Below are 24,283 nucleotides of genomic sequence, written 5' to 3'. Positions count from 1 at the left end.
GAGGAAGAAACAACGTGGTGCCGTGATGGGATCTGTTTTTATTACTACACAGAAAGCAGTTCCACACCTTTTTATACTGTCACACCAGCCAATTGCCTCTTTATTCATTATTATCACATTTTATTTTTTTTTTGTCAGTCCTTACTAATAATACAATTAGTCAATTCACATGACCTGGAAACAGATTGGATAAAATGAACACTTGCCCATATCGAGTCAATGAGTTTCCTGTAGCTGATGGTACAAACAGTGATGGCTACATGTCTGATGATGTTGACTAGAAAGGATTAAACAGCCTTCTGTAGCACAATCTGTTGTTGCACTAGTTTCACCACAGCCTGCAGCCCCACACAGAAGATATTTGTAACTAATATGAGGGGTACAGCAAGCAAGGAAGCAGGCAGTACCTTTGTAGATGAAATTTAAGACTTTTTCAGGGCAATGAATTCAGTAGTTTTTAATGCTTTCAAAACCCGCACATACTTTGTACACACACACACACAGACAGAAATTCAATTTATTAAGTCCAAAATGTGTTCAGATCTTGAAAGCAGCTCTGCCAAACGGGTTCTTTAGTCCTTGAAACTTGGCCAAAGCAGAAAAGCACAAGAGCTTCACAAAAAAAACAAAAAAACAGGCGGCGAGGAAAACAATTCAACAGATAGCCAGTCTCTGTCAGAAAAATCCCACAACACCCGGTGACATGAGCACAAAAACTCCAAATGTTCTCCTCCTGCTCCTGCAGCTCTGACGACTGGGACAGCAGATGAGGAACAGGGGACACTGGGCCTGAGCAGTGTGGAGGCCCATCTGCTCCACGACGCAGGCAGCACACTCTAGCCGTGCTCTCGGTATCCATCACCCACCACCCTCTGTTCCCCGGTTCTCTTCATTGTCATCTCATTGCATCCCAAGTGAGACTGCTTCCTCTGCCAAAAGAGCAATTTTTTGGATGGGGCGAAACACAGCATCCTGCCAGGTGAAATTTGGCCACAGTTTGCTTGTTAGCACTGACAGAATTTGAAACCCTGCCCCTCCTATCAGGCAACGTTGTGCCTCTGCTTTGAAGGATTTTGATGCTGTCTGCAGATAGAAACGCTTCAACCAACGCTGAGGACGATAAATTTAAATGCAATTCAAACAGCAATCTAGAGTGCTGAATATTTCAGCATACACAAGCCTCTGGCCATTTCTGGGCATGACTATAATGTCTCTTGAGGTAATTAAACATGCCCTCGTTGATGGCAGCATGAGCAATGGAAACTGTCATCTAGAGGTTATTAATTACATTAGTGACTTAAGAAAGGTGCTTCTCAGCAATCCTTAACCTTTAAAATCACCTTCACACCTCTGCTAATATTCACTCTGTCCTAATTAGAGTCAACTCAGGCAGATTTGAGATCTGATTATTTCTCTGTAATGTGATAATTCAAGGTGCTCAATATCACTTTTCACTGCGCTGAGACCGGCTGACCTGATTATGCTCTGTCTAATAAGAGTCGAGGCCTGCACCCCACTCTGTGCGTTATTGATCAATGGTCCATTCCCCTGTTACACTGGGGCAATGCTTTAATTGGAATTTACAATTTGGCAGCAAGGGACATTGTTAAAACAGTTGAATTTGAACAAGACTTTAATAAGGTCATTGTATTAACCCTGGTGGGGTCAGTCGTCCGGTGCTAAAACACTGAATCAAATTGGTGTTCCAAAACAAATACCCTCAGGTGTGTTCTTATTTTTTCTTTTTGCTAACATTACAGACATAAACTAAAACAAAGAAGAGCCAGAGCTTGAATCAAGAGGCAGCAAAGGAGCAATGGTTAGGATGCATTTCTTAACCAAGGGAACATTGTGTCCTTTTAGCTTCAGTATTAAACCCCACACAAGGGCAATGTTTGTCTGAAGAACTTACATTTGTAACTTTCCCGTCTGTGTGTGAGGACTCGTTCAACCATTAGCGTCAGCTGTGCACTTTGAACCTTCAGCTCATTTGATTATGTAGCTTTAATCTAGGCCCCATATTATTAGCAAGATAAGTTCATTTAAACTCTTTGTCAAAGTCATTTTTACAGCCAGACTGATTGGTATCCATTCTACAGAGCCACTAATCACCAACTTCTTACATGCTCCACAAGGTCCCATCTCAAATCTTGGCCCCGAATACTCCACCCAATCATCATTATTATGATTAGTTTTCAATGTGTATTTGAAAGTGCCCCCAGGTTTCTACAGAAAAAGCAGCTTGAACAAACAGGTGGGAACATCTAATAGTAGGACGGGTTTTCCCCAGCTACTCGTATAAAGTGCAGTTGTGTGTTAATTAGCTAGGGCTGATTTGCTGTGTCTCCGCTGTGTGTACTTGTGAAGATGGGAAGTGGTCCCACAGCAGGCAGGGCAAAGGAGCGACCCTCTTCATCCAACCAGTGATAGAACTGGGCTGACAGACAGAAGCCCCGCAGGTTCATTACCCAGGGGGCTCCAACATCTGTGGATAGTTCTTCTGTTCTCCTTCCTGCCTACTGCTGGGGTGACTCTTTGAATAGCAGCACCATGCTAAGTTGTGATGTAGCGAGGCAACATTTCAACTAAAGTTTGTGGAAGAAAAGTTCCAAAAACCCAAATGGACTCTGATTTTATTATCTGCTGTTTCATTTGCACTAAATTCACTAAAACTCAACTCAAACTTTTTACATACCGTTGTTACAGTGATGGCTTTCTAAACTGAAATGATCTGATGATGTAAGACTGAAAATAAAATGATTACCAAATGAGATGCATATATAACACAATATATAATAGATAAAACACAACCCTAAATAGTGTTGAAACTCACTTGACAACCGTGTGACCAAATTTAACTTTAAGGTTTACAGGTGCTGACTGACATAGTTTCCCCACAGGGCTTACTGTGCGTGAGTGCTATTGCAGTTGAGACCATTCGGTACTGCAAACCTGTACAAACTCAACTCGACTGAGCTGATACCAGCTGACGTAAGGAGTTTATACCCATGACACTTCCTGTATAAACAGAATTTTCGCCTGAATGCTGAAGAACTCCAAAAACATGGTTGGTAGCTTTGGGGCTCAGCAGATTTGTTCATGCACCAGAATCTGATGCTAGACTCTGCTTGTTGGCCTGTGGATATTACTACAGGCTCCTGCTGCCTGGACCTCTGTTTAGATAAGTTAAGCCCCTTTTGAGTGTCTGATCAGTCTTAAAAGGTAATAAATACAATGGTTATACACATGTTGCATTAACACAATTATCCCGGACAATGAGCCGTGCACTGTTGAACATTTAGTCACTTGTTAAACAAGTTAAAGTACATGACAAGATGCGTGTTAATGTTTGTATGTTATAAAAAAAAAAGTTGCTCTTATGCTTTTTAGCAGGTTGTTGTCTGGCTCAGTATGGCTGCAACAGCAAAAACTTCAATTCAAAATTATTATACAATGCATGCTGATTTCTTTTGTTTTATCTTCCAAATTGTGCTGGTTGGTTCATTCTCATTGATCTAATATTGTCAGCAAAAAAGCTCTGAAAACAGGTTGTATGAACAGTCAGCAGACAGACAATGTTGCTCGTTAAGTGCTGGATGAGTAAATAAGCAGCCATTTGTGACTGATGATAAAATGCCAGTGTCTGACACAAAATGTGTTTACAGTACTGTACGTGCATGCATGAGGCCTGTATAAGCTTCATGTATAAGCATATGACATATCAAACTTTTAATTGTGTGAATAACTTGGAATTCACTCATCAAGGACAAATACTGTACACGCCAATCAGGGTCATGATGGCTTTCTAAACTGAAATGATCTGATGATGTAAGACTGAAAAGCTGAGACATTAAAAACAGTTAATGTCTCAGCTAAAACAATAAAGGAGAAAGTGAGATGAAATCAGGCCTTATACCACACAGACAATAGCTGTTAAACAAAACCCTTCTCCGTTTTTTAGGTTTTGGAGTATGACCTGTAAAGTGCAACTTTAGAGAATACAATTACTGATAAAGGCACATTTTCTGTATATTGTATCTGACTAAAAGCTAGGTGGAGAAGTCTTCTGAAAAGAATGGGATCTGTGCTGCTCATTTTCCTTTATCTGACTGTGACATGCTGTGCCCTACACAACTTTCGTGAAAAGTAATGGACCAAGGCAACCCAAGATGAATGCACAAGACAACACTTCTGCAGAAACAATTTCCTCAGCCCGGAGATCATCCCATAAACGCTGTCAGTGTCGATGGTAAAGCATTTAGAGGCCCACTCAAAAGTGACTGGGCAAGTAAACTCTCCACTCCGTCAAAATGTGTCTTTTGCCGGTTTGTATTTCATAGACAAGATCTTGTTGATCATTTGTGTTGGCCATTTTAGATGAACACTTGATAAACACTAAAACTTCCTAATTCACTGAAATTCTAAATCAAATGTAGCTTCTTGCTGATGGACATGGTGCACACCAATATGGTATAAGCCTTCCTTCTTGATGTAATTTACTGGGTTGTCATCCACAATGTTTTAAAATCGGATTTGCCATGTAGTAATGTTTCTGTAGTATTTTCTACCATTTCAGAATTTATTATAAAGGACACAGACAACAAGCATCACTGTTTAATCTTGGGAAGAGGGGGGAAATGTGAGATGATCTGGGCAAGCAGCTAGTTTTTACATCCATTATCATACAAACAACTCTTAGATGAGATGTTGTGATGTGGCTCACACCTGACAGCCTTGTCATTGAATTGAGAATTCCCTAGTAGGAGGAGATAACTGCAGGACACGAGTTGGAGGAGCATAAGTGATGAAGTACTGCTACCCACTGGAAGTGAGATGCAGGAACTTTGTGGGCAAAGTAGCAACCCAAGTTCCCTGTGCTACTGGTAAATCTGAAGGGAGATTATAGAGGGCTGTCAATGACTTGGAGGAGGAGGTGTGGAATCAGGATGCCAAGCACAATAAGCTGGGATGGATACATGGATATGGCAGATACAGCGGCCATTTCAAAAATAAGAAGGTCGAGAATTTATCTTAAGAGAATCTGGTCAACTCCAGCTGCAGTGCTACACAATGAATTTTTAAAGTTTAACCCAGAGGCAGGACTAGAGATACAAGGAGACAGAAAGAAAAGGGAAGAAATACAGACCCAAAAAGAGACGGTGACAAACAGAACTAATAACTTTAGTAAAATGAATTCCCAACTAGCACATACTGAGTGGAGTCAGAACAGACGTTGAGCTTGGGAGTGCAGAAACATCCTCACTGAAGCCTGTTCAACTCAAGCTACGAGGATGAAAAGGAAAGCAAAACATTGTGAAACAGGGGTCTCTTGTGACTGAGAAAATGCAATTTACATCAAATACCTTGGGCAATATACATCTGTGACTCCCACAGCTTTAAATAATGGCCTTGTGCGATGGAACAAAACTTCAGCATGATCAAGTGGGGCTGAGTTTAAGCGCAGCGCTGCTCTACCAGCAAGGTCAAAGCTGCTGACAGACTGGAAAGTTATCATTCGTCATTCAACAATCGCCAAGTGACCAATGAGGCAAACTGGGGGTCCAGAGGGCATCGGGACACACATGCAGCTCTCATTCATTCGACACGCGAACACTCAATGTCATGCAGAAAATCCAATCATGCCTGTCATGGAAAGTTATTTATCACCGAGGCTTTTTATCTCTGGGCGATAAACTGAACATGCGGATTAGAGGAGAAAGACAGCACAGAGGAAGGCGAAATGATAAAAAAGCTATTAACTATGTATTAGTGGAAGTCAGCGATACCTACCCTCTGCTCTTGTGTGGCTACAAAAGTCTGGAAGCCGGGGGCCACGCCGAAGCCCAGCTCGTGAACAAATGGCGGCTCCGCTTGGCTGTGGATCTGCACCCGCACACCTGCCTCAAAGGCTGTATCCTCTGGAGAGAAGACAGATGGAAAGACCTAGTTAGCTGATTTACTCAGCCAATAAGCAGAAATGTGCAAAACAGGAAAACAGAAGTCTAAATGTCATTTGGTTTTTTTTTGACTGATTTGGATAAACTGCTCGGGGATTCAACGCATGCTGTTGCAGAGAGTCTGAAGTTGAATTTCGCTGTTTTAAACAACCTGTTAGCAATTACTTTTGAGGCTTTTGACTCAAAGCCACCAGCTTTAAAGATCGTCTTATTATAGAGCACATGCTCGGAGAAGTGTCATCCCATTTGCCTTGACATCAAACACATGCCAAAAGAAAGGCTCAGTGCTGACTCCATGGATGAAAGAATATTTAACCAGCCGTTCAGAGCAAGGATGAAAAAAAAAAGTGAAAACGCGGGAGAAAGGAGAGAGGTCTTCATGGTAATCAACCATGTTCTCACTCCATGTCCTAACACTTGGTGGTGTATTCCCAGATGTATAATAAAGGTTTTCCCCCCTTGCCAGACACCTCACCTCAGAGTGCTACGCAACAAGAAGCCCTACAGCACCGCTACAGTACAGCAGCTTCACATATTGACAGACGACACTCACACTGCAGCATCACGCTACTATATGATGCACTCATCAATCAAACAAGCATCTGCAGCGGCTGACACGGTGACAGCTTGGGGGCCTCATATTAAGGAATAGATGAGTGGATCAAACGTGCTCTTTTTTGGCTGTGTGTTCACTGCAGGTTTGAAAGTGCATCACTGGGAGAGAGTAAATTAACATTGTCTGGTTTTGTGTATGTACATATGTAGACTATGAAAGAAACTCTGGTGTGTTGTGGGAGTCTGTGTTTGTGACCAAGTGTGCATCAATGTGTACTGGGTATTTGTACTGTGTCCTTTCCAGGACACAGCGCAGTGTCCGTTCTATAAAATATAGTATCATGTCATGTGCAGTGAAGGTCTTGTGCAGTATGTGGATCACAAATGATCCGTCCTTTATGTCTCAACCTACATTTTTCGGCGCTGACTTCGCATTTTTAATGTTTTATGCTGTGCCATTAAGAATCTCTCACAGTTTTGTTCATTTAGAATTCAAATTCTAACTGGATTAGCATCTTATACACAACAAATAAATGCCGTATAACGTTTTCCAAGGCAGTATAGAGTATACAACTAAACATCCAAGTGTAAATGTTGAGCATCTCATTCCAAATCATGAGCATTAACCTTCAGCTATAACAGCCTCCATTCTTGTGGGAAGGTTTTTCATCTTTTGAAACCTGGCTGTAGGGATTTAAACCCATTCAGCCATGAGCGTGTTAGTGTGGCATGCCAATGATGTTGGGAGATAAGGCCTGAGTTGCAGTCAGCTTTCATCCTAATGCTGTTGGATGGGGTTGAAGTAAGGACAGAGCTTAATATAGTGCTATCTAGTTTACTGGTGCTGAATCAGGCTGCATCAAATCTAAAAGGCCAATTGAGATAAAATCAGGCTCAACTTTTTTTCCACCCAAGCACATTTGCTTCTACTTTAGCAAAGCAGGCTAAACCAGATAAAGTAAGCTGATAGGTTAAATCACACACTATGATTAAAGAGGTCATTTCTTTATGGGCACAGCATTATACACACAGGTGACCTCATGTTTAAACACACAATGGCCCCTGCCAAAACACTGCCTTCATTAAATAAGATCATTATGACTGACTTTAGCCTTGAGGTCCTCTTGAACCATTTTCTCACTTCAGAATTTTATACATACCATACAGCAAGAGAGTAATAGTCAACTGGCTTCGGGTGACTTGGGTGTTTGAAATCTTGGTGACATTTTATTGAGAGACGAGCTACTAGGGTTGTTTCTCCTCTACTCTTGGAGACTCGTCGGAGAAACAGCTTTTATGATATGATTTATACTCCAGTATATTTGTCATTGTGCTCAGTATGTTTGTGCCATGTCACTTATGGCTACATTAGGCTTCGTTTGAGAAAAGTGTTTAAGTGATCAGACATATAGTAAAGCTAAAGTAGAGAATAGTGGAGACTCTCTAGAGCTACTATGTGAAAGCGGTCGGAGGAAGGCAGCAAAAGAAGGTGGTGCATAGTCAAAGCAGTCACATATTATACTGCTTAACAAGACTGCAATTTTAATCCTCCTAACTTTTAACTTCATCTAATAACTTCTTCTTACTCCAGAGCTGCATGTCGTAAAGAGAGTTTCTTTTTCAGCCTCCCACACACGTTGCTGCAGAAACGTGACCATAATCCTTCATGCTCATGTTGTACTTAACATTCAAATCCTGCCTTAAATGTGTAAAACTAGCAAAACCAACTCATGACTCATCTACTGTAATTTCTTTCAAAATGATGGATGGATCTTACGTGCATGTTATAAACAGGCACCGCAACCTTAAAGAAGAGGCCACCTTCTCGCCAATGTGCCAGGGTTTCTTTATAAAAATGGCTTATATAGTTTTAATAGTTGCCAGATAAATGCTTCATTATCAGCCTTAACACAGCTGGATCTTACATAATTAGCCACTCTTGTCCAAAAACTATTAAAAACCCATTTAAGATTCCATAATGTTGCACTTAGTTGGTGAAATATTCCCCCATTACAATGAACACTAAATAGTGTAAACAAAGGACTGCATCCCTGAGCCTGCACAGTGTCATCTGCGTAACATAGAAACCTAGATACTAAATACAATGGCTATTCATTGTGATAAAGGACTATGTCACCCAGTGATAATGTATGAGTATTTAGAATGTTTTTAATGGCATTTGCACGACAGTGGCTTTCTAATGTGAATATATCTAAGAGATCAAGTGGTGACTGCAAATACAATTCTTATTAGCATTTAAAAAGACATTTTTACATACAATTAAAAAACAATAAAATACGTTTGTTAACCACAGTGACCAGTGAGCACCACTTAGAATTTTTACCAAAAACATGCATCTATGTATGTGGATGTTATGCATTTGTCAGAAAAAGAACTTGCTCTAATGCAAACTTACCCATGCTAACATACTGGATAAGTGGATTAGACACCAGACATTTGCAGTGAAAACATGACTTCTAGCAGATATTTGGCATTTTCTCAGTCAGTATGGTCTAAATTTGAAAAGCCTTTTCTTTCATCAATGCAGGTGACATTCAAGACGTACAGTATTGTGTGAAAAATCCACTTTAACATAAATCTATTTTGAAAATGTCAGGGACTGTTATTTATACGGAGAACAGCATGACACACAACAGGAACTAGAAGAGACATCTAAGGACAAAACACAACAGGGGTTACGGCACAGGACACCCGGAACAGGACAATTCGTTCAGTTAGCAGTAATTAGACCTAGAATTACTAAAATGAAGGCATTAGCTCTGGCCTTGCTCACTTGATGAGTTTGTAAACCTGCAGTATTTTCCCCTTCATTCAGTTTTTATTCACACAGAGAAAAAGCCAAGTGCATCAAAATGCGTCACTACCATCAACATAAAAACATGCTCTGCGTTTATTGGACGAGTTCGATTAGTGTGTTCACAAAAAACGATTTAAAGCCTGTAGGTGTGGAAGCACTCTAGTCTAGTTGAATCTGACTGGGAAATATCTACGTCTGTGCGTCTGCATCTCATGTGTTTGAAATTAACTAGTTCACATGTTTTGGAACGCAAAAGATTTTATCGCTATCCATACCTGGAGGTGTGCTGAAATGTCAGCTGTCACACAGAGGAGCAAGACACGACAATCATTTAAATGAGAATACTGCACATTTTCAGATAATCTATCCTGTAAGGGAACTGAATGTGACAGGGGCTGCGTATGGAATTAATGAATCTTACTTTCTCACCTCCGCACACATGAACAACTGCTGAGAGGATGTGGGATTGTTGGCGTTTGGAAGGTTGCCGGACAAAAAAACAGCCACAATTCTCACATTAGAAAGGTTTTATGGGAGGGGGGGAGGGTTGTTTGACTGTTCAACAAGCACGTCAGTGGGGGCATACTTGACGTTGATCACAATTTTGGACTCTCCATGGGAGAAAAAAAAACCTTTCAACAAGCCGCCCTCTCTCTTCCAATTGACAGACCCACTTACCAACAACAGAGCGATCTGCATGGGGGCTGTGTCTCTTGCTTATTTCGAGGAAATTCTCCAAGTATTGCATATGATTTGCAGGCATCAGGGAGCTGCTTTCAATATGCATGAGTCTCCTGGAAATTCAAGAAAAGGAGGGATGTCTGATTTTTGTCAGATTGAGTCTTTTTTTTTTAGACTATTTCAGTTTTTCGAAAATGAATTTATGCACGTTAATATGGATCTGTTTTGTACATATATATTAAAATGTTGGGTTCATGAAGACCTCTAGTCAGGACACATGTCACTGAGTGGCTTAAGGGCTGTGATTTTTTTTTTTTTTTTATGTATCTTCTTAAGCAGCACACGTGTCAACAATCTCTTACTGAAAGTAAGAGATTTAATGTTTTCTCATGTATCTGAAGAAACAACGATAAAGTCTTTGTGAGTGTTACAGATCAGATCAAACAGGACTGGCTGTGCTGTTTTTTTTTTTTTTTGCCTGAATCAGTGTAGCTCTCTTTATCAACAGATGATCAAGAGGATAGTGGATAATGATGTTTGTTCGGACCATAATTTCAGCAGAATCAAAGGCAGCTCCATGGGTTTGTAGTTAATATATATTTCATCACCACATCACCACAATCATATTCTTTTGACTTGACTGGATAAAGATAAAGACAGACTAAATTAGGATGCTATCAGCAGCTACAATCATAACTGAGATCTTGCTGCTTTGTATGACTGCTCTGTATGCGAATCAATTCAGGTGGTGTTCTTCTTTCACCTCTAATCTCCTTCAGCATTTTAATTGATTCTTGCAGCAGTAAAACACAAAAGATGATCAGCTCGAGTGAATAAGAAAATTGGCCTGTGGATGCAGCGTGGATGCATGTACTCTATGTTAAAGATTTTTTTTAATTAACAACGGATATGGAAATGTATTTGGTTTTACATGGGGATTGTGCGTTACACATATCTGCATGGCAACTGAGACTTCATCTCCATCTGCCTGCCACATAACCGCAACTGCAGGGATGTATATCAGAAACACCATATTCCCACTCCCTCCTCACTAGTTCACTTTCTTGCAAGTGCTGTCACAGTCAGGACTGGGCTTGTCAAGCTCGCTCTATATTATGTTTTTAATGTGACAGCTGAACATATTTGACAAGCTGAAACAAAATTTAATCTCTAAGTGAACATAACAACCCGATCCTCAAAATGTCGCTATATTTACACTGTTTAAGCATCCAAGAACTGACCTACATACTGTGTCACACTTATTGACAGAATCTATTTGATAGTTTTACTTACTTGTCTCGTATTATTTCAGATTTTATTCTCCCACTTTTTAAGCCATACAAGTTGTGTAGCTCTTGGGATGACTGTGTCAGTGTGTTGTGTGCGTCAGACTGAAATATCACAGCAGCTATTGGATGGATTTTATATTAATAGACCCTAATTTTCATGTTTTTCCTTTGGCACCACCATGAGGGTAAGTGTTTTGTATTTAATGAAATGTATTTGAAACTACTGGGAGGACTGCAAGTACAGTATGTACTTGCCAACTTCAAGAAAAGCTGGTTGCAGACAAAGATGGTGGACTTCTGACTTCAGCAGCAAGAAGTTGTTCTTTTCTCATTAAGCATCAGTTTTAGTTTTTAGTCATTAATTAATAACTAAATACTTGCAAAATGAAACCTTTTCTATCAGCCTCTGAGTACTTTAAGCATATCACACACAGAATTCACTTTCTCTACACACTTTCTTCACTTGTGTCCTATTTTACATTTAGATAACTTTATGTAAAAATCTTAATCAAAAACTGAGACTGTGAACAAAATCAAACGGAGCTAAATAGCTGCTTCCTTTATTATGCTTCCACAAACTATTATTAGTCTAATTTTGAAGTTGCAAGTGCAAATTTACTTTGTGCGGTTACAGTGACTCCATTGCAATATACAAGAATAATGAAATGGAAATAGAAAACATTCTCTAAATAGCAGCAAATGAGCACAGCATCTATTAAATCTGTAAAAATATCACCAGTAATAATTAAAGATACGTCGTCACCAGTGTAATAAACTGTCTGGTGCAGGAAAAGTTTCCGAGAACCCTAGTTATAGTAATAGCAATAGTTTCCCGCCCTTAACGAACAAACAGAAACATCAAACTGACCAAAAGCCACAAAAGGACATGACACAAGTTCAAATGACAATATGGATCAAGGACTTTACACTTTGCACTTGGTTGAACCTGTTGCAGAACAAACATCTGTCTGCTCTTTTCAGCCACTTCTCAGAGTGCTTTTCAACATCACTTTGATTTAATAATAACAGACACAAAGAGTGCAGAGGCACGGCAAGGTTTTAGCACTGCACTCAAATGCTCTCCGAGCTTTACTCAACGGTTTGCCACGTAGAAATGGGAGCTAGGACTCGAGATGATCGATGGTTACCCTAATGGACACACAGAAAACAGACGGAGCCAGAAAGTTCACGTTGTTGATAAGCACCACCAGTGTTTACCTACAAACCGTCTATTGGAAAAAAGTAGACACCAGGGATTAAAGGAAAGTGAAAAAAGAAGAACATTTATTAGAAAGTAAAGCAGCCATCAATGATATAAAGGGGAATAAATAAAGTATATAAAGTATTGTGAGCAAAAGACAGACATCAAAACTCAACATGGCTCTTTCACATAGTGCAAGAGGAGATTAAACAGAGTTTGATAACTCCATAATGCTTTGCAAATCTCTCACATTGTCTATCGCTCCATCAATGACATATTGAAAAAGAGACATAGTGGGTCAGCTCAGCGTAGTCGGTTGCTGGGGAGCTCTGAAATGTCATGTTTCTGTACACGAGGAATGATTGGATCCAAAACCAAACTCCGATGTGAATGATTAAACAAAGATGCCGGGCTGTGATATGAGAAGAAATGGGACTTGAATGTCATCACAGTTTCACAGGCAAACATTTTATTTATTCATTTTTTACATACTGTAGATGAATTGGTGCTCATGGCTGGTGCTGAGTAAACAGGCTACTTTGATCAAACTGCTTGACAGATCGGATATTGGAAAAGGCCTGTCCAAGTCTGGAACTTCAAAAACACGTCAATGTGTAGCAAGAGCTCGACTTAATTAACCCCCTCATCACCATAAAGAGTGATTCAAGCTCTTGGAGTGCTCAAAGTTCACCAGTGGAAAAAGTAATTTTCACATTAAACATACTGAAACAGTATTTCAGTGTGTATGTATGGGGAGCGGTTTTAATTAACTCTAAATGATCATTATCAGGACTTCTGAAATAAGAAATGACTAAATCAAGAAAGTCGCAGTACATTCTGCAACTCTCCTCCATCTCAGCATCCAAATTATTAATAACTCATGGATAAAACATAACTTGTGGTCAAGTGATGGTTTGATTTAGAATCCTAATCAGTTAGATTGATTTCTGGGTACCCAGCATGTAAATGTTTCAGGTCTGCTTGAGGAAATATCTTCTATAAAGCTACAGACACATCCAGTCTATTTATTATTTCCATCACTGAACAGTTTGGTCAGCGGCACAGCGAGGAGAAAGCCGGGTATCCAGGCAACAGGCCATCTGTTTTCTCCCACCACTCAAACCTATATCCGTCTTGCTCATTTTTCAGACCATGGAACATGTTTTTTTTAATGTTTGTCCATCATAGCTCCCTGGATAGAGCAGTGTGCTAACAGAACCCTGGAGAACAACTGCTGTTTTCTGGATAATGGACAAGTAGAAAAAGGACAGGAGGGGAGTAGGAGTAGGTGCTGGGATTGGACGGAAAAGAGGTAATTGGTGGGAGGAGATGGGGGAAGAGTCCCCGTGCAGTGTGTGCCCATCACTGCTGCACAGCAAAGAGACCTGTCTCGGTTGAGGAGACACTGTGCTACCTGCTGTGGCTGACTCAGCTCATCTGGGCTAATTAAACCACACAGGGATAAACAAGGACACTGGAAACTGGAGCTTGCTGGGAGACGGCGCTCCACATGCTGTCAGGGTGGTGGCTGCAGTACAGCCTGTTCAAAGGAAATAAAACTGAGAGGAGCTCAGGACAGGGTGCTGGGGCGGGGGGAGGCTACTGTCCACTGAGGAACACAGGGAGGATTGATGGAACGTAGGTTTTTGATGATGGATCTTTTTGAAATTTGAGCCCAGTGTAAGTAATGTCCATCTGCCGGGCTGCTCGCAGCTTGCCTAGCTGCTCTGGGAAGTCCCCTGTCTGTCCTTCCACTCAGTTCAGACGTGGGCTGACCATTCAATGAGCTTCACTGTGGAACTACTCATACAGCCAGCACCTCTTCACTGTATGTGAACCACTCACAAGGTCTCGGATACACACATCTGTATTGAGGAAAATGTAAAGCTGTACTTTGTATGGAATCTTGTTCGTAGTGAATACAAGAAGTGAATAACTTGCAGACCAGAATCATCAGTGTAACAAGACTGTTAAGACTGTTTCAAGTGATTGAAAAAAGTGCCAATGCTATATAAATCAGATCGTGGGTGCAATATGTGAGTATTAGGCTCAGTACAACACAGCACTGCCATGACAACTGTGATTAAAAGAAAATTACAATAGCAGTTATTTGTACCTTGCTTAATTGTTAAAAAAACCCACAGCTTTATAATTGAAGCTGTCCCTGAAGTGATTTCATTGGGGGACACTGAATAATTTCTGTGTTAATTATGGCAAAATAAAATAATGGGAATCAAAATGTTAACTAAAAATACACATGGCCCAAAGGCTCAGTGTGGGATCAACAAAATAAAGCTTTATTTATATATCTATTTGTAATACTTACGTAAAAATATACATTAAGTATTACAAATATATGTATATATATTTTTTACTATTACTTTTACCCCTCCTTGAACTGCCACCTTATAGTGGTGGAGGGGTTTGTGTGCCCGAAGGCCCTAGGAGCTATGTTGCCGGGGGTGTTAAGCCTTTAAGCTCAAAGGCAGGTCCATCACCCATAAGGGTGCGGTGCACTGTGGATTGGGTGTCAGTCGTGGGAGGGTGCCTTGATGACCCAATCCCTGGACAACAAATCTAGACATCGGGTCATGGAATGATACCTCGCTGGGGTGACAAGAGCCTGAACTTGTGCTGGAGGTTGAGCTGTATTTACTAGAGATCGTTGGGCTCACCTCTAAGCATAGCTTGGACTCTGGAATCCAGCTCCTTGAAAGAGGTTGGACCCTCTTCTACTATGGAGTTGCCCACGATGAGAGGCGGTGAGCTAAAGTGGGCTTGCTTATAGCTCCCCTGCTCAGCTCAACCAGATCCCGAATGACATAGGGGACATTGAATCTGAATGGACCATGTTGTCCGCCTCCATTGCTAATGCATGCCGCTTGGAGCTGCAGACGTAAAGTCTCTGGTGCCTGTTGTGAAGGCAATCACCAAACCCGGTTGTGGACACCGAGAGTAAGGAATTCAGTCAAACTGAAGAAGGAGTCTTATCAGGTCCTGTTGGCTTGTGGGACTCTTGAGGCAGCTGATGGGTATTGGCAGACCAAGCGTGCTGCAGCCTGGGCAGTTGCGGAAGCAAAAACCTTGACCCTGGGAGGCGTTCTGCAAGGCCATGAACGAGGACTATAGATCATTCTCGAAAAGATTCTGGGAAACTGTTCAGCGCCTTAGGAGAGTGAAGCAGTGTCCTGTCTGTCTACAGTGGGGGTGGGGTGTTGTTGACCCAGATAAGCGAAAGAAGATGGATGGATAATTACTTTAATTTGATTTCGTTGTCTGAAATTCAATTTGTACGAGATATTTATTTTGTTTTCCTACTGCTTGAATACATTTAATCTAAAAAGGGAGGAAAAAGAAAGAAAGAAATAAGAAGAAACTGCAAGAGGACATTTTAGTAAATAATGTGAATCACATTTATAAAAACACACGGAGTGGAAGAGGGAAAAGAAGGCTCAGTGGAGAGCAGACATGATGGCTGGGAGATAGAAGTCCTTAAAAACAGGAAGGACTGACTCAAATGTGAATAGCTCTGAAGTGCCTACTCTGTATGGGTCCACTCAAAGGACCAGATGCAATTCACCAACATCAAGCACAGAGGTAAAAGTCAGTCAGTGTAACAAAATATTACTGATGGGATCACATACCCCAGAGAAAGTGGGGAAGACGAGAGTCTATGTTGTATTTCCGACTTCACAAGGAGAAATTTTCGGTGTGTTTTTCCTCACTTTTGTTGCCTATTGTGGTCTTGTTTACAGGTTGTTACTTCAATAGAGAAAACACACGATAACTAGCAACTTTTTAAAGAGAAATGCAATATCTGTTTTGTTTTTTTATATTAGTCGCCTGGCAACAGTGATCTTATGATGTAAAGCACACGGTGATGAAAAGAAGGCATATTTTTAAACTGATAGGTTCGAAGAGGGCAGTGTGATTTTGGATGGAGGGGAATTGTTAATTTAACATGTTTTAACACTGGTCTATTTACAATATGCAGGATAGGAAACATGGAGGTCTTGACTCACCTGTATCCCCCCACACTGGAAGGTATTCGTCCTGCTGGATGTCCAGCATGATCTCCAGTCCATTTCCAGTCCCACCCTTCATGGTGGTGCGGAGTGTCTTCCCATCCTCTGCAGCGTTGAACACGTAGCACTTCCCGTACCTGGTGAACACCTGAGAAGAGACAAAGATACACATTGCTAGAGCACTATTTCTCAGCCAAGCATTTTGAAACAAAGAAACATATCATCCAGTACAGCTGTGTCTGCCTAATGTGTTTTTAATTGTTTTTGACAACAACAGAAGTCTACAATACTGACAAAGAAATAAATACAGGTTGCAGATGGTCATTACAGGTGATTAGAGGCAATTTAACAGTAGTTCTAGTGTCTGTCTGTGAACAGTTGAGAATACAATTAAAATATAAATATAGATATAAAATGTCAGGCATTTTAAAAGGAACGTATAATTGAATATCATATGCACAGTTGTGATCATACCTAACTTCACAACTCTGTTTTATGTGACCAATGGAAAGAAGAATGTACAAAGCAAATGGACCCAAATCAGAGCCTTGTGGCACACCACATCACTGAAAAGCATACAAGGTTCGTTCAAGGAAGCGGAAAAAAGGAGGAAGGGAGAGATACCCACAAAGTGCTTAAATCTTAAAGTACAACCTGCAACGACCATCAACAAGACTTCGGCAAATATCACTCTCCATTCCTTCCATGTTGTGTATGTGTAAATAATATAATAACACACTTATTAGAGGAACTGTATTTGGAAAACTATTTCTTCCTCCACTAATGTATCCATGTACCAGCGCTACCAATTCACCAAATGGCTCTGAGACATTTATGAATAATATATTGCACAGTTCAGTGTGTGTGTGTGCATGCATGTGTGTGCGTGCGTGTAAATGAGGTCTGCACTTGTGAATGGTAATTACCATAATAATCATCCACTTCAATGTTGCAATAACTGATTGAAAGGAAGTGACTGATGGAAATGTTTTAATAAACTAAGAGCACCACTGCTCTTTGGACCCTTATTAGGAAAATTAAAATTTAAGCATCAATATGCTCTTCTCGTAAGAGTAATAGATTACAGTTTATGACATTTATCACGACTGTATTATTGCTGTCTCATAGTGTTAACTGTGAGGAAACATCAACTATCATTTACAGTGTTTGCAATCCAGTTTTGCAATTTAATTAGATATTTACACATTTATCCCAGTGAACAGTGCATTAGGTACAACTTGCTCAAATCAACACAGTCTAATACAACAGTTCTGCCTTTATGAAAGTTTTAATATTCACTATTTCTTTAAATTGTTTTGCTAAGTTCTGACTAGCATAAAGCAAAACATTTTTTCCAAACTCTGATTTTTAATTAAATCTTCTTCTTCTTTTGGCTTTTCCCATCAGGGGTCGCCACAGCGAATCATCCTTTTCCACCTAAATCTATCATGAACATCTTCTACCCTAACATTAGCCAACCTCATGTCCTCTGTTAACACATCCATATATCTCCTCTTTGGTCGTCCTCTTGCCCTCCTGCCTGGCAGCTCCATCTCCAACATCCTTCTACCAATATACTCACTATCCCTCCTCTGAACATGTCCAAACCACCTCAGTCTGGCCTCTCTGACTTTGTCGCTAACACAGGCAACGTGAGCCGTCCCTCTGATGTACTCGTTCCTTATTCTGTCTAACCTGGTCATTCCTAAAGAGAACCTCAACATCTTCATCTCTGCTACCTCCATCTCAGCCTCTTGTCTCTTTCTCACTGCTACCGTCTCTAACCCATAGAGCAGAGCTGGTCTCACCACTGTCTTGTACACCTTTCCTTTGAGTCTTGCTGACACTCTTTGGTCACACAACACTCCTGACACTTTCTGATTTTTAATTAAATAATCAATTAATACACAATTAAATAATACAACAGCGACTTAAAAAAGTGGCCGTACAAGTTGATTAAAGGCAAACTCCATGGCTATGGTGCTATTAGCTGCATTACCCAATACATTTGCAATGACCCTATATTGACACATGATGTGAATGTTGTAAATGTTCTTTGCAGCCCCTACAGTACCTTCCCTCCCACATGGTTTTAACACAGCAATAGACCCTCAGCTATATGCTATATTTAAACGGAGTGATGAACGTTGATCATTGTATTTGTGCATTAATAGTCTTTCAAAAATGTAAAAATAAATAAATACAATACACTATCTTCTTTTTTTTGACTTGGCTGTATTTTGGTCTTTTAAGGCCACTGCTAGTGGGGGTTATATATCTTTGTCTCTTCTGCACTGGACAGTTTCCTTTGGTTGTTCAGGATTGGTGCAAAATGCTGAACCAAGACTGAAAGACTTTGTCTTTAGTTTTATTATTGTTGAAAAGACCAAAATAAAAAGGCAAAGGGCTCTACCACTAGCTGGTTTTCCCATGCCTGAGTGTTTAAAGATGGATTTTTCATTTCATGCTCCTCCTTCTTTATTGACACTGGCCTTCTCATGGATGGTTTAGCAACATGACTGATCGACTAGGTAATGCCATACTGCCACAGAGGTGGTGCGGATCGGAAGAATATGAAGTACCACATTACAAGTTCATTCACCTCTGTAAAACAGAGATGCTCCTGACAGATATATATCTGCACAAAATAAATGACACAATGGCGGCTGCCAGAGAATAGTGACGAGGACAGAGAGAAATATTCATGGCGCCATCACTCCTCATTTACAGGTATAAGATGTGGCAGCGTTTCTTCTTTGTTGTTGTGCGGAATCGAACAAACACTTCTCAGCATATAGAAAGGAGAAGATTGAAGTTCCAACAGGCAACACTCATTAATCGAGTCTGGCAATTTAACCATGACTTTGCAGCACTAACTCATTATTTTCACTTTTTCTGCATTTTCTAATGATGTATTAGATCAACTGCATTTACGCAGCCATCCAAACCTTCCTGAGACTGAAGTGTTCCATTCAACCCCCGCTGACTAACTGGTTGGAGATGGTATCATTAAGTGTAATTACCCTGCATTCATTTGTTATTCCATTATATATTTGCATGACAAGATCAATGGAATATTTTGCCACTTATTCTGAGGCTAATTGTTTGTTTTCTGTGCAGTTGGCTCCTACAGCAAATGTCTACTGTCAACGCCTTTCTTGCCCCCAGCTTTCATCTACAAGGAAAAATTTCTTTCAGGGGGACACTGCTCGTCCCTCATTCACTGCTTTTATCAAGATTGATGATGTTTGGCAGAAAGGACGAGGGTTGGGTCAACATATCGTTAGACCTTAGAGAGACAGAAAGGATGCTCTTCAGCCACAGGATGACAAAGACATGAACAAAACCTTGACAGTGGGATTCTGTTATTTTGCAAATCCTCGCCACTGACCCTGTCTCTGTCTCCCCGGCTTTCTCACTTGCCTGCTCAGCCTCTCGCCTGAGGCTGAGCTGTCGAATGGGAGAAGGTAATGAGTTCTCAAACCTGTCGAGAAATGTAGAATTGCACAGAAAACATTGCTCTGCCTGAAAAAATATACAACGGTGAAACAGCTTAACTCTCATAACAAGTAAATTGCACTGGTGAAAAGGCTAATAGATAATATCGACTGCTGCTGTCTGAATTAGGGATTTTGTCTAAGCTGTCATCTCTGTCAGTGACATGCTATCTGATTATTTAGTAACCTGCTCTAAACAGCTATAAAATCAGCTAATCTGCTAATGTGCCACGGCTAGGGAGTGTCTTTCAGCTCAATGTTTTGGTTTTGTAGCTCACAACATGGTGATTTTCATTCCCCTTCACAGCTCTCTCTATTTATAGTGAAAGCAAGCAAATATTTTCAGCAAAAAAGCTTCAAAACACGTCACAAATTGGCAAACAAACAAATAACAGGAAAAGTTAATAGCCCTGTTAGGACAACTTTGTGCTGCTGCCCCTGTTCTTATTGTTGCTGTTGAATTTGATTAAATAAAATGTATTTTGTCAGGGTAGTGTAGAAAATGTCAGAGAAGTCAAATTCACTTTCTGCCAGTATCACATTAATTTCCCCAACTAAGCCAGAGGTCTGAGAGCCGACCCGTAGTTCTGGCTTGCAGGTCAGCTCTGGGAGCTGCAAAACATGGCATGACCTTGCTTGTTTACCATGTAATGCTTCCCACAGACTAGCAGTCAAATATTACATGGCCATTATGATGAAAGGTCAGTTGTTACCGCCCACAAACCAGATTCTTATGCATGATCTTGGGTAGTCCAAAGAATTAACATGATGTTATATGCATGAATGGTGAAAAAACATACTCATGAAGTGCAACAGTTTGAACAGTTCTATATTTGACCTTGTCTGATGTTGTGGCTAAGCTCTTCATGTTGGACTCTCAACCACTCTGAATTCATCGTGCTTTCTTGCATACAATCCCATTTTGTTATCACTTGCTTGCAAATGGCTTGCTGATGAGATGCCAAAAGAACCGGCAGATTATTGCTCCAAAAAAGCGGATGGTATCTTGTCTTTATTTTGTGCTTCCATTCCTGCCGGCCTTCTTATTTATCTCATTCTGTCCATGTAGTGTCCAAACCAGCAAAACACCCTGAATCGCACAGCATCATATTTATGAATGAGTTCAATGTTACTGACACAGCAAAGCTGGATCTGCCACAAGAAAGAGCTTTGCCATTTCCACTGTGTTGGCCACTGTTCAAACACCTTTTTCATTATTTGGTTTGATTGATTATTGCAGGCAGGCCATTTTCTACTAAAAATCAATGAACGCAAAGACCGAGTGTTCACTACTTAACATTTGTAATATTATGGTCTGTTTGAGAGAACATAGCTCTGGCTGAAGAGCTTGCTCATTAAGTACTGCATGCTGACTTTGCTATTCATTTCCACTAGTGGAGGCATTCTTTTCCAGAAATCTGCAAGAAGAGAAGATGTTGCACGACATTTCACTGTCACACCTCTATATTTTTCAATTACAGAATAGAAAAGCACTGAAGAGTACACTGAAATTTTAAGCATAGCAGTCAGCCAACCGCTTTTATCAGTTCTCATGAAAGTCCAAGTCCAAGTTTCAAGGTTACACTACTTCCACACAAGCCGTCTGCTGTGATCTGGTGTTATTGCTTAACAAATCAATTTCCATTATAGGAGAATTTAGCTGGTGTTTTATGATAAAACAAAGGTAGAAATGAAGCTTGAGGTTAAGGGAAGAGATAGGCCTTTTATGCTCAAGGCTTACTGTAAGAAGACGAGAAGACAAAAGTTTATAAAACAAGGTCTGAGTTGCAAGGTGTGCAGTTTCACCGCTGCCTTCTTGGCAGTGGCAGCAGCAGTTAGTGGTTGTACTGCTGTGGGGATAAATAATGCAGAAGGCTGCTGTGTTAGCGACATGGTTGGCACAGAGTATGAGAGAGGACAGTTTAAGCACACAGACACAGACACACACACACACACACGCATGCAGCTGCCTCACTCATCATTATAGTTTTAACTATACTGCCACTACACTACCTGCACATGAAGCTGGCTTGCCCATGCACCTTAAACGCCCTGACACCCCAGACATATTTCACGTCACATTATACAAATCCCGCCACTTATTTGACGCGTGGAGAGTTTTACGGAGCTTATTTATCATTGCACTCTAATGTAATTTTACCTCGCAAGTCAATAATATTTTATTTTACAAGACAGCACACAAGTGAAGCAGGGCTGCGACAGGACACAGAGGATCGCAGCCGCCGCTGCCAGCGTGAAATGTATGCTCCCTTAGAGGAGGGAATAGGCAGGATGAAACACAAGGATAAAAACTACAAGAAAAGCATAAGAGAGACAAGAAAAAAGAGTTGACACGATCGATGATAATGCTGCTTTTAGATGGGCAAGTGTTGTGTTCAACCGTTTATTCAGATTTCCTGTCTGATCCTGATTCCCGGGAGACTCCTTATTACCAAACTCCTTTTATCTTCCGCCCTTTAAATACAACATACTTTTAAAAAGCAGCCCAAGCTGAATATGCGCCACGTTCGAAGGCTTTGAAGCATCAGCTGTTTCTTGTCAGACCTTTTTTATGAGGCCACTGTACTTGTATAGGAATATTAGAAAAAGAGCACATGCAGCAGAAGCTGCGAGGATCAGGACAGACAGGATCTGATGAGAGTGTTGTAGTGCAATCAATCATATAATAATAAGGCTTGTGTCGGGCCATCCTGTCAGCTCCAGTGGTGCCTAAAAGGAATAGTTCAACATTTTGTGGAAATCGTTTTTGAAGAGTGACTTGAAAATATTGATTTAAACCTTACATCTGTGTGGAGCTGTCACGATGTGAGTAGTCTGACTTCAGACGTGCATGTCTACAAAAATATTAACAAGGATATTTTATTTTATGGTTACCTATCTTCAAATGGCTGATAACCAATGTAACATTTTGCCTATTTACATCAATATATGTGTAGTATGTGTTTTGATGGTTGGGGGGACATGTTTTGTGTGATTATGTATTTGTCATGTAAATTTGCTGTGTAATGTAAACATTGTATTTTGCAGTTCATTAATACATATGAATTGTTAAAAGAATGCCTAAAACAGTTGATCCAGCTCCCATTACACCACAGGTTTGACTCATTGCTCTGCTAACCTCACTGTGACAATATTGGGAAGTCGCTGAATTCAACTTTTATTCAACAAGAAATATGTTCCCAAAGCTGCACTACTCCTTAAAAGTCAAGAGTCACCTCCAGCTTGAAAATCTTCTCTTTGGTTTTGCAAAAAAGTAGCTTCTCCCTATCTAGTATTCTACAGGAGATGTTAAAAGTTTGTTCAGAAAGCTCCAGCTGCCAAAACAGTATGTCTCTATTGAAAAAAAAAAAAAAAAGGTGCATTAAAATGTATATATTTTAGGACCCTGTGCCACTACATTTCTCGCCTTATTGTAAAGTGTACTCCTCGAGGTTCTCGGGTTCAGACGGTGCCTCGGAAAGACATCAAATGAAAGAAAAGTTACTTTGGGTCAAACATCTTGTACTCCCTGAATAATAATTCTATTATTCTCTTTCCATCAACCATCCTTTCTTCTTGCAGGTGCTGAAAAAATTTTAATATTAAAATGACACGCTCTCTCTCGGCGTGTCAGTCATGTCAGCGCGCACGAGGCGTCCAGATATAGCTACGGACTACTAGCTGTCAGCCCATACTCATCAATCACATCACACACACCCAGTCATTATTTTTAATAAGTCACCTCTTAGTGATGGCCAGTGGGACTCTCTCTCACCTGTCACAGTCTGTCTGTCTCTACTGACGCTGATGCAAGGCTGAGTAATGGCTCAGGGGTGGTAGACCTGTGGCAGCTCCTAATCACCAGCAGGAAACCAACTCTTCTGACTGAATGACATGTCTTGTCTTCCTTACAATGGTATGTGGAGAGAATGCAGCTCTGCTAAGATGTGCTTAATGCACTACCAAGATTACAGCCATTGCCATCAGTGGCTTCATTTTCAAAAGCCTTCCTGAAGAAGGCAGAGCCCTTTGGAAATTACAGAAATTTCAATAAGAATCTTCAAAGAGAAGATTTGTGTGAATCGCTCTGATCTTTGACTAAACACTATCGACATATTAGACCTAGTCACACAGTGGAGCTTCCTCAAACCCTGATATGATCAATACCAACAGTAAAGCCTCATTATCCTTTAACATCTACTGAGGCTTGCAGCTGAGTTTCCAAATGGAGACGAAATGAATCGAAAACAAAATACCCAT

The 24,283-nt window shown here is 40.5% G+C and overlaps 1 protein-coding gene across 2 annotated transcripts in view; it reads right to left on the bottom strand.

The window, feature by feature from the left end:
- Positions 1-24,283, bottom strand: part of asic2 (acid-sensing (proton-gated) ion channel 2) — a 261,492-nt gene that overhangs the window by 8,918 nt on the left and 228,291 nt on the right. For both annotated transcript variants that reach the window (XM_026345198.1, XM_026345189.1), the window contains 2 exons: positions 16,524-16,674; positions 5,791-5,918 (listed from right to left, as the gene is read on the bottom strand). In XM_026345198.1, coding sequence (XP_026200983.1) covers positions 5,791-5,918; positions 16,524-16,674 — 279 coding nt within the window. The remainder of the gene's footprint in view (positions 1-5,790; positions 5,919-16,523; positions 16,675-24,283) is intronic.

This window comes from Anabas testudineus, chromosome 8 (genome assembly GCF_900324465.2).
Source record: "Anabas testudineus chromosome 8, fAnaTes1.2, whole genome shotgun sequence".
NCBI lineage: Eukaryota > Metazoa > Chordata > Actinopteri > Anabantiformes > Anabantidae > Anabas > Anabas testudineus.
Note: the sequence above shows the minus strand (reverse complement) of the source record. Positions and strands in the feature narration are given on the sequence as shown.